The 19,034-nt window shown below is 36.6% G+C and overlaps 1 protein-coding gene across 6 annotated transcripts in view; it reads left to right on the plus strand.

The window, feature by feature from the left end:
* Window positions 1–19,034, plus strand: part of TTC6 (tetratricopeptide repeat domain 6) — a 299,343-nt gene that overhangs the window by 231,749 nt on the left and 48,560 nt on the right. For all 6 annotated transcript variants that reach the window (XM_072629756.1, XM_072629755.1, XM_072629759.1 and 3 more), the window contains one exon: window positions 2,524–2,664. In XM_072629756.1, coding sequence (XP_072485857.1) covers window positions 2,524–2,664 — 141 coding nt within the window. The remainder of the gene's footprint in view (window positions 1–2,523; window positions 2,665–19,034) is intronic.

The raw sequence follows: 19,034 nt of genomic DNA on the forward strand, positions 1-19,034 counted from the left end.
AGAAAGTGCTCTGCACACCGGGGTCAGCACCTACTGCCCACACAGGCTATTTGTGTCCGACCTGTGGTAGAGCATCCCAAGTTCTTATTGGTCTGATCAGCCACAGTCAGACACATTGAAACTTGACTCTAGCATAGTGATGTCATTTTGGTCCTCTTCAAGAACAAAGGACAACAACCACCCAACCAATAAGGAGAGTTTTAGGGGAAAGACAATGGATTCTGTTTTGGATATGTTGACTCTGAGATGCCTATGGGGACATCCAGTTCAGCTGGTGAAGTGAGAATGGAGCTCAGGATGAGCTTAGGTCTGAATATATATAGGTCTGGGAATCATCTGCATAGATATTATCATTGAATTTATGTTGAGTTCAACAAGTAAGATAGCATAAGGGAAGAAAAGAAGAAGACCCTGGACAAAACCTTGGAGAAAACTTATGGTTAGTAGGTGTAAGTAGGAGCATCCAGCAAAGAGACTAACGAGAGGTCAGATGAGAAACTATAAGACCTGCACATGGAAAGAGAACCAGTGTCAGGTAAACCTAAAGAGGAGGTAGCATCCAGGAGAAAAGGGATTTTGACTATGTCACAGGTTTCAAAAGAAGGATGGGGACTGAGAAAAGGACATGAGGTTTCAATAAAGAGATCAGTATTAGCTCTGGAAGGAGCCATTTCAGTCAAATGTTAAGAGCTAAAGTCAGATTGCAGAGGGTTTAGAAGAGAAGGAAAGGAAAAGAAGCAGAGGCATTGATTGTAGGTAGCTTTCTCAAGCAATTTAGCTGGGAAAAAGAGGGAATAGCTATTGGGGATGGTTGGATCAAGTGAGGGTTTTTTAAAGATAGCTAAGACATTTGCCCCGAAACTGTTATTTTTCTTTTGAAGCCCTTGCCTCTTAAGGACAAAGGTGATAATCCCAAGTAATTATTTCTAGATTCTTTAGGGAATAACTTTTTTTTTTTTTTTGCCCTTGTAATTTACCAGAAGTAAATATTTCTTGAGAAGTTCCTTTTGAAGTCATAAATACTTGTCCCAGGAGGGCAGCAAACTATTGCCAGACTGATAAGTAGCTTCCTCACTAGCTCTCAAAAGGGCTACACAACTATTTGTGTAGGCAACACAACTGCTTGTCTTTTCCTCCTCTCTTACTAGATGCTATTTCCTCTGTCACCTCCACATCACCATGCCTTAGGGGGCAAGCAGCTGCTTCCTCTGCACTGAAAAGGAGGAGCCTTTAAATCAATTAGTATTGATTACTTTGATTTATTTTCAACTTGATTGAAAAATTAAGTCTCCTTCTTTAAAAAAAAAAAAAAAAACTAACCCTAATAGCTAAGCCAACATAGACATTCCATTTAGCCTAAAACCAATAGATTTAGGAAATAGATTGGTAAGACTTCATTATTTAGTAGCAGATAATTTAGAGTAAGATGTATATCTTTGTAGGAATAAAATAACCATAGGATTATAAGATTTTTTTAAAGGCTAAATTTCCCTCTCAGGCATCTGGAGGTAGGTGATGGGGTGGGGCATTAGATTGCTAATTTACCAACTACAAATCACATGTTCCTCTTTCCTATTCTAGTTCTCCTTTTCTTGAATTCCCTGAAGTAAGTTATAATTACAGCCCCCTATCAGTAAGCCTTTTAATTGCATAATGCTAAAGTGCAGGGCAGAAATTCCTAAGGCAACCTCACTTTGACAGACTGATAGACAGGGACTAACCCAATAGAATATAAGATTTAATAGTTGTCCCACTCGAGAAACTTCCCATTATGCGCCCTGACATGTCCAGGCTCTAAATGTTGCCAATTGTAGAAATTTAGATTAAGAAAGCCTGGGGAAAATGAACTAGTTAGATGACCTGCCTTGTCCAATTGAATTATGTTCAAAACAAGATTCCTAAGATTGCTGTAATTTTTAATTCCTCTTTTCTGCTTTGAAAATAAACTCTGTAGATCACTCCTTTGTCTCTGACATCTGAGGGGTCAGATGACTTGATTTGAGATGCAAATGCTAGCTTTGCAAATTAAATCAATACTCAGAAGTCTTATGCCTCAGATTCTTTTTTCTATTTCAGATAATTAATTTAACACCACACTTTGTCCATTCAGTTCCCTTTTCTTTAGATGGTGCTTCATAACTAAAGTTTAGCTCCACGAGTTCCAAACTCATTTTTCTGTTCTTGTTTTAAGTGCTGCTATATTGATGCCTGCTTTTTAAAAGTGCTATATATTTTCAAGCTAGCATATTTTGAGTCTTAGATGTTAGTGGATTCAAACAGATAAAAATAGATTACTGTGGATTGCATATTGACTTAGAAAACCACAAATTAACATTATCTCTGGTATTGTATTTTTATTTATTTTGCTAAACACTTCCCAATCTGGTTTGGGCCCTATTAGGGAGATCTGTGGGAGTTTGTTGCCCGCATATGAGTTTGACACCTCTGGGACCTAAAATACAGAATCTTGATTTTTTTAAGAATCAACATTATTGCAGTGTGTACCTTTCCTTTTCTAAAAAGGCATATATAAGTCGTGCAGCTTACTATGGAATGAAAGGAAGATACTCCAAGGCAATTTTGAACTGTAATGAAGCAATCAGAATTTATCCTAACAGTGTGAGAGCCTTTCTTTACAGAGGAGTTTTGAAATTCTACAACAAGGTAAGATTGTGTTGGGTTTTGTTTTTTTTAAGATAGAGAAGCTGAAGGATACTCAAAATGCTGACTGTTGCTTTGTCATGTTTTCTCTTTAACCAAATATGACTCTATCTCAAGAAAATAATGAATGAGTGGGGTAGCAGAGGTAACCAAAAGTAACTTTTACTTTTGGTCTTTGGAGTACCTTCTTGACTGTAGAGTATAGAATTGAACAATACTCTATTTAAATGCAGGAAAAAAAAACCCTTTTCATTCATAGTATTCTACAAAAACGTGATATAATTCTAGAAAATATCTCCGAAAATTATATGAAAGAATGTAGGTAATTTTTAGCAAGTTGATAAAATATGGAATTCCAAATCATTTTTTCTTTCTATTTCTTATTAATCACTGAGCGATTAAGTGAAGTATTTGAGAGTGCATATATACATCTCAGAGAGTTCTGCATACAATGGTTTTCTAAAATTATTTCACCTGTCACTAATTACCATAAAGGAATAACTGCATCTTGGATTTTTTTATGAAATAAGAAGTAATTAATTTCTTATTTAGTATATAAGACTGTATGAACAGGAACAAATCTTAGGATATATTTGTCACATGTAGTGGATTTATCACATGGTCCTGCCAATCAGTGGGACAAGTTCAGAAAATATATTTAGTAAATTAAAATTAATTATGAAAGGTATTTTTATTATTGATAAGTGGAAGAATATCTTAGTTATCTATGTATTCTGTTAATTTGTGGCAATTGATATGTTATTTTAATATACTATGGATTTTGCTGGGTTATAGCCAAAGGAATTCATCAGTGTGTAGCATGAGTGATAAACCTCTTCATGGTCCTCAAAAAGTAGATACAATCTGTTGCTAAGTTTGACTTTGAAATCTTTCTAGCACTCTGCTATCATATCATTCAAAAACCCAGAATCTCCTTCATGCCACACTAAGGCTTTGGAGCAGGACAGACAGACATTTATTGGTTTTGATATGTGACAGTGGAAGGAACATACTGATGTCATCACAGATTTATTGATGTATAGAATATAATATGAATTAGATTAATAGCTGTAGGTAAATCAAGGCTTCATTAAGATTTGTACTTTGATAATTACAATCATCATTTCAGTAACAAAGAGAATTTTTTTCTTTTTTTATTAAATTATTTTATTTGTTTCCAGTGTTCTACAAACACTTCCATGTATCTTAGATTTTTTCCCCCTGCCTCTCTCTCCTTCCCCCTCTCCATCCCGACTCCCTACCTGAAATGGCTTACTGTCTTCTATAGGTTCTACACATACATTCTTATTAAATAAATTTTCACCTTAGTCATGTTGCATAGAAGAATTAAAATGAATGGGAGAAATCATAAAACTAAACAAAACATAATACAAAAGAAAATAGTCTCCTTCATTTTGCAATCAAATTCCATAGCTCTTTCTCTGGATGTGAAAGGCGTTTTGCCTCAAGAGTCCATTGGGAATTTTTTAAGTCCTTACATTGTAATGACATACTAAGTCTACCAGAAAAATTCCTCACACGCTGTGGTTGTTGCTGTGTACAAAGTTCTCCTGGTTCTGCTCTTTTCACTCAGCATCAGTTCATATAAGTCTTTCCAGGCCTCTCTGAAGTCTTCCTGTTCATCATTTCTTATAGCACAAGAGTATTCCATATAGCACAATTTATTCAGCCATTCCCCAATTGATGGGCATCCCCTTGATTTCCATTTTTTGGCCACCATAGAATTTCTTTTCTTATGTTGTGTCTGATTTACACTTTGAAAATATTTTCATAATAAAATACATTTATGTATTTAAATCATGTTTAAAGTCATGGTTTTTAATATGAGTGCTTGCAGCATTATTTATTTTAATTATATTATTTATTGTAGATATTAAAACAATGTCTCTACTAAAGAATACATAGTTATAGGCTTCCTTAAATTTTCTGCCCTCTCGCATGCAGTATATAGTATTACATGCTACCTTAGTTTAAAAAAAATTAAAGCTATAAAACTTCAAATGGAAATTATCTCAGAGAAAAAGACTCTAATACAGCCTCAACATGTAATTATGTAGTCATCTCTTGTACACTACCTACCCATCCTTAGATAGCTTCAACTACTAGGAAATACTCTGTTAAGTAAAAAAAAAAAAATTGAAGAAAAATTGAGAGACTGACTCAAGTTGGAGGAGAAAACTCAACTGAAAAGAGAAAAAGTCGTGAGGGAAAAGACCCAGTGGTGAAGTAAAGAACTTAAGGAGAAAGAGCCTTATTTGGTAGGGCAAGAAAAATAAAACAAATTAATAAGACAAGATAAGAATCTAGTAAGAGAAGGAAAAAGATATGGAGTGTGGCTAGCCAATTGTTAAGGAGTCATTAAAGGGAATAGATTATAAAAGGAATAAGTCACTAAAGGGAATAGATTTTAAAAAGAGAAATATAAGTAAACCTAGAAAGAGAATGAAGAGGAATAGAGCTATAAAGGAATCAAACAAGGTAACAAAAAGATTAAATGTGCAAAGAGGTGAAGAAAAGACATAAGTGACTATTAAAAATGGGAAGAATTTTAGTTGGATATTTAATATTTATGTTTCTGCTATGGCCAGATGCAAAAACTGCAAGCTCCTCTCCTCAGAAGAGAAGGTGAGAGAACTGGAGAAATGCCTCTTAGCACTTCAGGTTTTCAGTTCTAACACTGAGAAATGACTGCTGGACCGAGAGGAGGTGGGCAAATAAGGGACCCTTCTTCTGAAGACCCAACAACATGGTCTATAATGGGTTCATTCCTAAGAAAGTCTGGTCTCTAAAGAAAAGGAGTGAGGTATCAACTCTCTGTTCTCTTTGTTAAACTCCAACTCTGGAGGGGAAAGTGCTTTAAGGCTCCTATCTAAGGGCTCTCCAAAACAGTGGGGAGTAGAAAAATATTCATTGTACAATGTTAATTAATATGAGAGAGATATTTATTTCTATGCATAAAAGAAATTCTTAACACAAAACCATTCATAAGTACTCACTGACAAGTAACATAACACACTACCATCTTTCCTAAAGCTAACACTTAAATCTCATCAGAACATAAAGTAGTGGGGAGAACTACTAAAGAGGCATTCCACGTTTCACCTTGGCTCTACACTGTGCAAACAACTCCCTGTCTGTGGTCATTTTTTTTTCCATTGAATATCTCTTGTTGAAAATAAGCTTCACAAGCTCAACCAGGCTCTTCTCAGACTCCTAAGGTAGCCTCCATGCCCGGACACATCCATCTCTGGATATATCCATAAATACTCATTCACCTAAGGAAAAAACCAAAGAGAAAGTCCAAAATCCATGCTCAGGTTTACCTTATCAGAGCTATGAACACCTGAACAATTCATGGATGGAGTGGAGGTCCATCAAAGAAAAGCAACTCCATCCAAACAGGATCTGAGTTCAGAAGGGAAGAGAATATTGAGGATGATGTCTCCTTTTTAATATTCACTCTTCCCACTCGGTGACCAGTAAGCAGAGGACCTACATCTCAAAGCAACAAACCTTTCAGCACCAATTCGCACATGGCAGTAAGTCCATAAAGATATGAGTAGTGTTTTCCTTCATTGATCAACGAAGTCAAAGCACATATGCACAAAAATCTGACATGAGAGGTGAATTTTAAAAGTGCCATCTGAAAATGACGGTGAATTTCTAGACCACAGCTCAAAATACAGAAATGGTAGGCTCCTGGACAGGAATGGAATGCAACCAAGGTTTGTAAGTCTTACCTTTATTTCCCTTTTGTCTTACAAATCTATTTTTAAAAAAAACTTAAGATGAAGAAAGGAGAAAACTGTGGAAGCACTTCCATCAAACTAGAGACCCTAGAGAGAATTACAATGTAGGAAAAATTGCTATTAAGATAGATATTCATATGCTCACAGGAGACAGAATCCAAGAAAAGATCCTCCAAAAATATCCTTTACTATGTAGCAAAAAAAAAATGTTTAAAAGATCCATGGCCACAAATGTTCCTTTATAGCCTTCATTTAAAGAGGTGCCTCTTTTCATTTCCCATCCAACTGCACTCCTTTGAACTTCTCTACCATGAGTTACCTTGCTTTCCCCAACCTCACATCCATTCTCTCCACCACTATTTTTCAGTTTCCTTTTGTGTGTTTTCTTCCTCCATTAGATTGTAAACATCTTGAGGGCATTTTGTATCAATGACACCAACTTTGCCACTATACTAAATTACCCCCTTTCTAAATGCTAATTAGGTCTGTCTGACTAATTTATATCAACTACTATTATTGGGGAGAAAACACCAGAATGGGGGCTCAAGTTGATGACCTTAAAAAGGTATCTCCAGCTCCTCAGAAACACTCTCAGTCAACTCAGAGGATTTGATTTATCAATTAAAGTGGAAGCTGAGACAGCCCCCAGAGCCTATATATGCTACATGTGAAGCATTTTCAGTATAAATACTGGTCCCTTCACATTTGTAGGGATTCCTGGAGTAATTCTCCAACTAGAAATTTTAATTATTGGGTTCCTTAGTTTCAGGATCGACCAGAGAAAAAAATAGCAATTTTTTTTCTCTTTTAGACTGTAATTGACCAATCTGTTTTCTCTTTGTAAAATAGACCAGTTCTTTTGAGACAACCCTTGTTTACCTGAATGTCTGTATACCTATAGCAATTGTATTACGCCACACTATTTGATTATTGCAGATAATTCAAGAAGTATGTATTTTGCATCTCTAACATGCAGTGTCTAGCTGATAAATGTTCATCTTTCTTTTGCTTTTGGACAATCCTAGATTATGAGGTCCTTAACTACTGCAGATCCATAGGGTCAAGTTTGCCTATTGGCCTAGAAACCCAGAGTGATCCACCCTAAATGCTTAAACTCTTTTCTTGGGAACCTCTCACTTGTTCAGAGTTTAACTGATCCTATTTCCCCAGCTAAAGCTATTTGTCCTATTTTGGAGTGTTTTGATTTGTTTCCATTGCCTTTGAAGTGGAAAGAATCCATTGGGAAATTTCTCTTTCTAAGATCATCTCTTGAGAACTTTTAGTGTGTCCTTGTGAAAAGGGACCATAGGAGATTTTGTCCAGACTTCCTGTTGAATTCCTATTGATTTGTGCTGAATTCCCTATATGTTTCATGAATCCCTAGAGAAAATTTGGGCTAGCTTTTGCTATTAGGGGCACAGACCAATTATACAGTCTTTAAGTCACTCTTTGAATGTGGGTCTAGAGGAAGGGAATGAAGGATGAAAGAGATTAGTGGAAGAGGAAAAGGGTGAAATTCCCCAGCCTCCCTGCAGCCTGGAGATAGTCTGCCAGCACCAAAAGCAAACTGGTTTAGTTTCTCACCCAAAGGTGAGAAAGTGATTTCCAGTCAACTCCAAGTCCTAATACCCATGGAATGAGTCCTCCATGCTCTCAGATGAGTCCCACATACTCTGGGATTTCTGTAGTGACTAAGCTTACCTTTTGAGATAAGAAACTTTATTTTATTTTCCTTTTTAAGTTGTTCAATGATGAAACTTTGACAGTGCCTATAGATAAGGAAATCATAAAAGCCTCTAAGTTCCATTATATGCCATGCTTACAATTACTTGGAAGTGAACCTGGAAATCACCATTATGGATTTCTGGAAATTTGTCATTGCTTTAAGTCATAGACTACATTAATATAACCCGGGGAAATGTTTTACAGGCTACCTTGAACAACTGCTGGGGGAAAAAATAGGAAGACTTACTTGTTTCCTCCTTACTCAGCTGATAGCCAAATCTCTGGATCTTAGCCTTTCTCTGTACTTGTATTCCTCTCTGTAAAATCAGCCTTTAGTCACTAAAGAGTGTTTTCCTTTTGACTTTCACCCAGCAGCTCTACCATCTTTCTTTAACCCCTCTCCTCCTTCTCTCTGTTTCTATTTCCCTGTTTAATTTCACTTTTAGATTATATTCATTCTGTATGCAGTGTCTTCAGCCTTGCTAGGCTCAGTGGAGAAGAGAATGAGATTCATGAGATGCCTGTTCCCCTCAACCTCACCTCTATGATTTTTATATATGCTCCTTCTGATGCATTCTAATTATGAGAAATAAGTTCCTCCCCTTTTTTCCTCATTTCTTCCCGCATGTATTCTTTTGCCTCTCTCAAAGTAAAATGGAGGAAAACTATACCCAGGCCCTGAATTTTTTTTCTTGTTCCCGCTTTAACCTGTGAATATAGTAAGATTCTGAAGACATAGTAGTCTCTTTCCCCTACTAGGATGTAAGCATTTAACTCTTTCAATGTACTCAAATGTATTTTCAAGGTTTTTCTTCTCTTTTGTTTCAAGGATACTGCTGAGCTCTGATTTTCTCAGCAGGAAGATTTAAAAGTAATTTCTTGAATTAAAAGTCTACTTTTTTACCCCCAGTAAAATCTCACTGTTTTTCAGTATGTTGGATAGAAGCCTTTTTCTTTCACCTTTTAGATGACATTTCCCAGACTTTACTTTATAGTAATATCTACATAATCTTGTGTGATCCTTTCTAGTTACTTGGTACTTGAGTTCTTTCTTCTTTGTAGCTTGCAAGTAATTTTTAATTTAATGTGGAAGCTTTGGAGTTTGGCAGTGAAACAGATATTTTCAACTGAGGGTTTCTTTTAGTAGGGGATTTTTTTTTTATTCTTTCTATTTTCATTTTACCCTCTGGTTCCAAAAATCTAGGGCAGTTTCATTTATGATTTCTTGAAGTATGGTATTTGGATTCTTTTGTACAGTCAAGATTTTCAGGTATTAAAATGATTCCTAAATCATCTCTCCTCATTCTGTTCACAGGGTGTTACTTTTTTATATTAGCTTCTTCACGTATTCTAATTTTTCAGTGTTTTGATTTTGTTCAAATATGTATTACTACATCACTAAATTTTCAATTTCTGATGACCGTATTCTATTTTTTGGTATTCCACTATTTGGGTAAAGTTTTCTACTTTCTAGTCTGAGATATTTTATTCTCTTCCAAGTATTGCAATTACATTCTTTATCTCATATTTCAACTTTCCCCTCATTTCTTGCATTCACTCTTATAGTCTTGGTGACCAATATGTCCTTTTTTTTCTGAAGTTTTACTTATAATTACTACTGAATTGTTTTCTTATTCTTGAATTTCACATTGACAGTCTCTCACACCCAATTTTTTCTTCTTTGTATAAGCAGTATTCTTCTATTTATTCATGTCTCCAGTTTTAGTTCCCTTAATTGGGGCTTTGTGCCAAGTTCAGAATCCATGCCTTCCAACAATCTGGAATGAAATGGCTATATTAAAGTCCTACTTCCCACTTTGAGAACAGATTGGAGCAGAATTTGGAGACAGATGCTGTAGAACTGGAGCTAGGTCATGTCCCCCGTTGCAGTGTGGATGACTTGCTATAGTTGGATCTCCCTAATGTAGTTGCTAAAAGACAAGTCATCAGGCCCTATTCTCAGTCTCTAGCTGCACTGGCTTCGGGTCTTTTATTTTAGCACAGTCCTTGACAGTCTTATTCTTTGACCTTGTCCCTTTTGACCTGGTATTTCCCCTAGCTAGCAGATAGAAGGTGTTTGCCCATTTCTTGGAACACTCCCTAACCAGGAGATCTCACTGGCTTCAGACCCACTTTCCTTACATGGTAGCCAATTGAGAAGCCCATCAACTTTGAGCTTTGTCTCCTGCTACAGTCTTCAATAAGATATTGGTTTCTATTTTTTTTTGTCTGTCACTTCTTTGTTTAATCAATCAATCAATAGAGATTTGTTAAATTCTGACTATGTTCAGGCACTAGGAATACAAACACAAAGAATGAAATGAAACCTACTTAAATACAACTGGGTAGAACAGTGAATAGAGCCGTGGACTTGGAGTCAGGGAAAACTGAATTCAGATTTAGTCTCTGACACTTACTCTCTGTGTGACCCTTGGCAATTCACTTCACTTCTGTCTGCCTTGGTTTCCTCAATTGTAAGTGAGGATAATAATAGCACCCAGCTTCCAGGGTGGTTGAAAAGATCAAATGAAATAATATTTTCAAAGTCCTGGCACAGTGCCTGGTACATAATTGGTACCTAATAAATACTTGTTCCCTTCTATTTTGTCATAATTGCTGACATGGTTTTAAACAGAGATAGGCTTTTTATATCATCATCTTTGCCAAAAATGAGGGATTCTATTTATCTAGTATCTGAACCCTTCAAAATCTACTCTCCCAAATTATACTATGTTTGGTTTTCCTTTCCTTTCCTTCTCTATCACAAAGCCTAAGATGAAGTAGCCAATCTCCCCTAACTCTAACTCCAGGTCTCAACATTTACATCTCACCAACCAGTGTCTTCCTATTGGAGAAAATCAGAATAGAATGGAATCACAATAGAATTTACCATTGCCAGTTCCTCCATCTTTAAATAATTAAAATATCAAGGCAGATCAAGATGTTGTTTGCTGTTCTGCTTTTGGCTGAGAAAGAATTCCAACTGATGTGAGGATAATTGAAGTCTCCCATTATGCTCTATGCCAGGCTTATCATGTGTTAACTAAATTAGTCATATATTTCCTCTTTCGGTCCAAGTAGTCTGCCAGTATATTACAATTACAAAATTGTTTCTCTTTCTGCCTCCAGATACTCTCTCCCATGCTTCTCTACTCTGATTCTGGATTTGTTCACATTACTTTATATTAATATTAATATATTGTCTTACTAACCTGTTTCTTTTGCTTTTACATCACCTATATTTCCTATCACTCTCCCAAACAGCTATTTCTTATAACATGGAATAAGAAGGATAAAAAAAGAAAAGAATTTGTTGACATATCAGAACGTCTGGCATTATATATAATATTCCACCTGTCTCTGCCAAGAAGAGGGGGAGGAGTAGATTATCTTCTTATAGCTCTTCATTGGGACCCAACTTGGTTATTATTTTACAATATTTGGTTTTGATTGTTTTGTTGTCTTGATCCTTTTATTTATATTATTTTAGTTATGTATATTATTTTCCTGGTTCTCTTTACTTCACTTTACTTTAGTTTATGTCTTCCTGTGTGTTTTTGTATTCACGATATTCATTTTTTCTTACATTACAATAATATATTCCATTATGTACATGTTCCAGTTTTTTTAGCCATTTATTAATGAATGGGAATCCACTTTGTTTCCAATTCTTTGCTACTATAAAAAGTGCTGCTAAAAATATTTGCAATATACTCAATCTTCCCTTTATGTAAATTCACATTATAGAAAAAATTCTAAAAGAAATATGCATTCAGAAAAAATTACAAAATTCCTTACATAAAGCAGATCCTGTGCAATAAAATGCTGTATGATCCAGGTAGCATAAACAGTGGTAGAAAGTTGAGAAGCATCTCTTAGTTCCAGTATGTCTGGAAACAGTGCATGACACTGTGCCTCATCCTGTGCTCATTAATGATCATTATATTTTCACCATGGCTAACAGCAAATGTGCTCTTTTTTGTTTGTTTATTTATTTTTAGTTTTCAACATTCATTTCCACAAAATTTTGAGTTTCAAATTTTCTCCCCATCTCTCCCCTCCCCTCACCCCAAAACACCATGTATTCTGATTACTCCTTCCCCCAATCTGCCCTCCTTTCTATCACACCCCTCCCTTCCCTTATCCCCACCTTCTCTCTTTACTTGTAGGGCAAGATAGATTTCTATACCTCATTACCTGTATTTCTTATTTCTCAGTTGTATTCAAAAACAATTCTCAACATTCATTCCTAAAACTTTGAGTTCCAACTTCTCTCCTTTCCTTTCTGTCTCCCCCCTTATTCCCACTGAGTAGACAAGCAATGCAATATAAGCTATATATGTGTAGTTTTGCAAAAGACTTTCATAGTAGTCATGTTGTGTAAGGCTAACTGTATTTCCTTTCATCTTATCCTGCCCCTCAATTATTCTGTACTCTGTTTTGACCTTGTCCATCCCCAAACATGTTTTCTTCTAATTATTCTCTCCTCCCATTTGCCTTCCTTTCTATCATCCCCCCAACCCCACTTGTCCCCTTCTTCCCTACTTTCCTGTAGTGTAAGAGAGATTTTCATACCAAATTGACTGTGCAAGTTATTCCTTTCTTAAGCCAAATGTGATGAGCATAAGCTTTACTTTTTCCCTCTCACCTCCCCCCTTTTCCCCTCTATTGAGAAAAATTTTTCATGCCTCTTTTATGAGAGATAATTTCCCCCATTGTATTTCTCCCTTTCTCCTCCCTATATATTCCTCTCTCACCCCTTAATTTTATTTTTTTAGATATCATCCCTTCCTATTCAATTCACCCTGTGTCCTCTGTCTATATGTGTGTGTGTGTGTGTGTGTGTGTGTGTGTGTGTGTGTGTGTGTGTAATCCCACCAACTACCCAAATACTGAGAAAAGTTTTAAGAATTACAAATATTATCTTTCCATATAGGAATGTAAGCAGTTCAACTTTAGTAAGTTCCTTATGATTTCTCTCTTTCCTGTTTACCTTTTCTTGCTTCTCTTGATTCTTGTGTTTGAAAGTCAAATTTTCTATTCAGCTCTAGTCTTTTCATCAAGAATGCTTGAAAGTCCTCTTGAATGACCATTTTTTCCCCGGAAATATCATACTCAGTTTTGCTGGGTAGGTGATTCTTCGTTTTAATCCTGCTTCTTTTGACTTCTGGAATATCATATTCTAAGTCCTTCAATCCCTTAATGTAGAAGGTGCTAGATCTTGTGTTATCCTGATTGTATTTCCACAGTACTCAAATTGTTTCTTTCTGGCTACTTGCAATATTTTCTGCTTGACCTGGGAACTCTGGAATTTGGCTACAATATTCCTAGGAGTTTCTCTTTTCAGTTCTCTTTCAGGAGATGATTGATATATTCTTTCAATATTTATTTTGCGCTCTGGTTCTAGAATATCAGGGCAGTTTTCCTTGATAATTTCATGAAAGATGATGTCTAGGCTCTTTTTTTGATCATGGCTTTCAGGTAGTCCCATAATTTTTAAATTGCCTCTCCTGGATCTACTTTCCATGTCAGTTGTTTTTCCAATGAGATATTTCACATTATCTTCTATTTTTTAAATTATTTTGGTTTTGTTTTGTAATTTCTTGGTTTCTTATAGAGTCATTAGTTTCCATCTGCTCCATTCTAATTTTTAAAGAACAATTTTCTTCAGTGAGCTTTTGAACCTCCTTTTCCATTTAACCAATTCTGCTTTTTAAAGCATTCTTCTCCTCATTGGCTTTTTGGACCTCTTTTGCCAGTTGAGTTAGCCTGTCTTTAAAAGTGTTATTTTCTTCAGCATTTTTGCATTTTGGGGGTCTCCTTTAGCAAGCTGTTGGTTCACTTTTCATGATTTTCTTGCATCATCTCATTTCTCTTCCCAATTTTCCTCCACCTCTCTTACTTGATTTTAAAAATCCTTTTTGAGGTCTTCCATGGCCTGAGTCTATTGCATATTTATTTTGAAGGTTTTGGATGCAGAAGCCTTGACTTTTAGGTCTTTCTCTGGTGGTATTCATTGTTCTTCCTCATCAGAAAGGATGGAAGAAAGTACCTGCTCACCAAGAAAGTAGCCTTCTATAGTCTTATATTTTTCCCTTTTGGTGGCATTTTCCCAGTCAGTTACTTGACTTTTGAGTCCTTTGTCAAGAAAAGGTATACTCTGAGGACCTGTAAGTTCTCAGTTCATCCAAGGTGGCAAAATCAAGGGAGAGGAGTTTCTTCCTCTCCTGCCCTGCACTCTGGTCTGGGAACAACCACAAGCACTCTTGTTCCCCAGATCTGCAAGTGGAATTTCCTCCCTAGAGCCTCTACCAGATCCACCAAGACAGCGTTCCTTCTCAACCCAGGGTTGCCACCCAAGGCTGAGACCCATATCAGGTGCTCAATTCCCCCAGGGTCTTTAAGCCGAGGTCTCCAAAAGTGGATGCTGCCATTGCAGTAGCTGCTGCTGGCAGGGCTGGACCATGTTCCCTTCTCACCCAGGTGAAAGAGCTTTCTCATTGACCTTTCAAGCTGTCTTTGGCATTTGTGTCTTGAGCAGTCTAAGAACTGCTGCTGCCAGTGGTGCCCTGAAGCCTTCTCTGGTCTTGTCCCTGCCCTGCCACACACCCCACAATGGGCTGTGTTACTCTCTGAGCCCAGCATGATAGACCTTTCCTGTCAGCCTTCCAGACTGTCTTGGGTTGGAAATCTCTTTCACTCTGTTGTTTTGTGGCTTCTGCTACTCTAGAATTTTTTGGAGTCATTTTTTACAGGTATTTTATGGGCTGTGGGGGGAGCTTCTATAGGTCCATCTTTCTACTCCATCATCTTGGCTCCACCCCCCAGCAAATGTGCTCCTGAGGGGAAAAGTGGACCATCTCATAAGTGTAAGCCAATAGATTTGGAAATGATAATTGATAGCACATGAATTTAGTCTTGTAGTGTATGGACTATGAACCCTACACTGAAGGATGCTGGCCAGATAAAGGAGCAAGCAAAAGGGTCCGAGAGGGAGAGAGAGAGAGAGAGAGAGAGAGAGAGAGAGAGAGAGAGAGAGAGAACTGCTTTCTAGAGATAGAGAAGCTATTAACTCTGTGGATAGAAAACCAGACTCAGAAAAATATTCCTTTAAGCTTGATGACAATTCAAGCCAATGCTCAAAGACTACTTGAAGATTTAAAGGTAAAGTACCTTGAAGAAACACAAATATTTACAGTATTTAGCTTGCACCATTTGAAAATTGTGCAGAATTTCATAATGTACAAGTGTCAGGAGAGGCTGTTAGTACAGATTTTGAAACACCAAAGAAGTTCCCAGAATTCCTGCAAGAAATAATAGATGAATGTCCCCATTTGTTGGAGCATATGTTTAATGTGGACAAAATTGTTTTTATCAAAGAATGCCATTTGGAACCTACATCTCAGTAGAGAAAAAAACTATGTCAGGGCATTAAGTTCCAAAAAATAGTTACTTTTCTTGGAGGAAATCCATCTGGAACTTGGAAATTAAAACCTGATCTTGCGCACCACAGAAAATCCCAGAGCATTGAAAGGAATCAGCACAACCTATGGATCAGGGAGAGATTGTGAATTTCAAGGCAAATTATTTACACATTATATTTGTTAACAGAATTTTTACTGAGCCCATCTCTAACCTGAGACTGCTCAGAGCTACACAAAGGAGGCCCAGACATGGAAGTGCCAGTAATCAAGTAGTTTAATTAATCAGTTTCAGAATGAGAAATGTTCTCTGAGCTGGAGTAAAAGCACAGTTTATATACCTAAATCACAACTGGGGAAGGAGAGTGAAAGCTATATTACAAGCAATCATTTAGTGGTTTCTCATGAGAAACCCATAAGTCACAATACAGCAATTCTGGAGTCAAGTCTTTGGGGTTTGTGACCACCTCTCCACAGTTCTGTGATGGGAACAGTTTCTACAGCCCTTGATTCACTTCACAGGTATGCAGGCAGAAGAATGCCAATGTTTGTGAGCCTTGTCAAGGTTTGATTGATCAGTTCAAGCTGCGTTGTGAATCTGACTCACGAGCTGAAAAAGGAATTTCTTGAGAAAACTAAATTGTTAGTTTATTCATTACACATATCATTTTGATTAATATGAAAATTATAAATTCCTTTTTCACATTTGTCCAGACAATTGCAGCTTTGAATGCAGAGAGGCCTTGACATTGAAAGGTTTCTGGGAGTCCTAATAATATATTCCATTCAATCTAGAGTATTGCCAAGGCATGGGAAGATGTAAAAGGAAGACGTATGAAGAGAGTTTGGGGAAAATGTGCCCACAGTTTGATCCCATTTTTCATGAGTAACAAAATTGTAAAATTAACACAAGAACTGAAACTAGAAATGGATGAGAAAGATATGTAAGAGTTGTGAGTCTCACGGAGATGAACTATTGAATGAGAATCTGATTGAGCTGCTAGCTGCAGAGATTAGAGAAGAAGAAAGGGATGCTTCAGAAGCTAGGTTGAACCAAAAAAGTTCATGATGAAACATTTGGAAGAAGCATTTCATTATTTGAGGGATTTTTAAAAGTTGAAAGTATAATTGAGTATAATATTACTCACTATCATCAAATATATGAGGAGAAAAAGAGAGCCACTGTCCAAACATCTGTTGACAGCTTCATTAAAAAAGTTGCAGAGTCAACCACTAGTGATAAAGGTTAGGTGCAGTGGATAGGGAAGGGACAATATACTGCACACCTGTGTTAACTTTACTAGACACTACTGTGGGGACTATGAGTATGCAAGGAGGAATGGCCCCTCTGGTGTGAGGGCTTACTGAGACCTTTTCAAGACTGCTCATCTACCTTTGGTGTCCACCTGGCACTCAACTCATGTGTGGCTCCAGGAAGCTGTAGCAAGTGCAGCATCCACACCAACAGGTTAAACCAGGTTGAGGGTAACTAACAGACCTCAAACTCATCAGTGAATTGGGGGAGGTCTACTTCAAGCATGTAAAGACTTCACCTATTGGAATATGGCCCTAAAAAAAGGTGGCTGAAGCAGAACTTAGAAGAACGCAGAGCTTGGTCAGGCATCTAAGATACCAAGGTCATCCTCTGCATCTCATCCATCACCAGTCATCCTGACTTTTGTCTTGCCATTAGACTTCAATGACTCTGGAAGAGATAGTGAGGTTGATTTTTTTTTGTGCAACTCTGCCTCACTTAAATCCAATTAATGCAAGGGTCAAGATATCACCCTGTGACATCATTGATTCTCTTCAAAATAAAAGACCAAACAGCAACACTACTATGTATACTCTATTATCATTTCATGATTCTGTTTATTATTATGGTACAGGATTTATTATGTCTGCATTTTAGTACATTTTATGATTGCATAAAGGTATTAGTTTGTGTATGCCTTTGTTATGTGAAAATGCCTTTGATAAGTGAAGTGGGTGGGTAGGAGCAAATTTGCATTAAGGAACGCTTATTTAAATCTGGTTAGAACAGCAGGCTCAGGCATTTTGTCATTGACCTTGCAGTGTGTACCTAACAGTGGAATAAAAGTGCATGGGCATTTTAAACCCATTCTTCATAATTACAAATTGGTTCACAGAATGGTTGAACTAATTCACAATTCCACTTAAAGTGAATTGGTGTTCTCATCTTTATATGTCCCTTCCTCTGTTGACTAACAGCGTGTATTGAATGCAGCTGCCCAATCCTAGACCTGTGAATTGCTTTGAGGGCTATTGAAACCAGTTTTTAAAAAAAGAATGTTGAGTGCAAACATCAGAAGGAGCTGTCTGACTTTGATCCCAACTGATCCCAACTGTTTTTCCTATTGCTTCACCTGGAGTCTGAGCCTGATGTTGTAACCAGATGTCACCTCCCCTCCACTCAGCCTCCCTCAGCCTTCTCTATAGACTTTTGGTTTTTATGTAAAACAGCTTATGAAACAGCTTCTGAAGGTTGTTGCCTCCCACGGGGGCCTCTCCTTGTTGAAACATAGCTAACACTGTCCCCCTCTGCCCTTCTTGGGCACTCCTGTACCCTGATGCTGCATGGTAGCCCCAGATTGCAATTTCCTTGCCTCAGTTAAAGGACCTTGATCTTTATTGTTTTGCTGTTTGGCATCCTTCTTTATTTCAGGTTGATACATCTACTGTCATCTTTGCCAGTTTGCTGGGTTTAAAGCTTCTCTTTTTAAAAGATTATTGATAACATTTTATTTAGACAAGACAGACATATTCTAACACCCAACCAACCTCCTCCTCATATAAAGTAAATTCCTTGGAAAACAGTTAATTGTTCAAAGAAAGAAGAGAAGTGTCCTTCAATTTTGGTAATATGGTACTAATATTGAACTAGAATATAGTCAACAATAATTGACTAGAATTTGTTGCTTTTACATATTAACATTGTTACTGTAAATGCATATATTTAATAGCTTTTTCTTCATCTCAGTATTAGAAGATCTGGACTAAAAGGTATTAACAATTTAATAACTTTTCTTGCATAGTTATAAACTGTTTTCCTGAATATGTGAATCATTTACAACTCACAGTTCCTACAAAAGTGAATTTTCCCATCCGTCAATATCTTTGCTAGCTTAGAAAGTAAAAAGAAGTGTGTTGAAGTTGTATTGATTTACCTTTCTCTATTTATTAATGATTTTGAATGTTTTTCAGTTGTTTAGTTTACATTTCTCATGAAAATTGTTCATATCCTTTGACTCTTTGTCTATTAGCAATTGACTCTTACTCTTATATTTTTATCAATTTTCTAAAGATTTTAGATATCAAACTATTATCAGTTATTTGATTCAAAGATTTTCCCCAGTCAGTATCTTTTTTCTAATTTTAGCTACATTAATTTTGTTTTTACAAATACATTTAATTTTATATAATCAAGATTATCTTT

This window comes from Notamacropus eugenii, chromosome 1, assembly GCF_028372415.1.
Source record: "Notamacropus eugenii isolate mMacEug1 chromosome 1, mMacEug1.pri_v2, whole genome shotgun sequence".
Lineage (NCBI taxonomy): Eukaryota > Metazoa > Chordata > Mammalia > Diprotodontia > Macropodidae > Notamacropus > Notamacropus eugenii.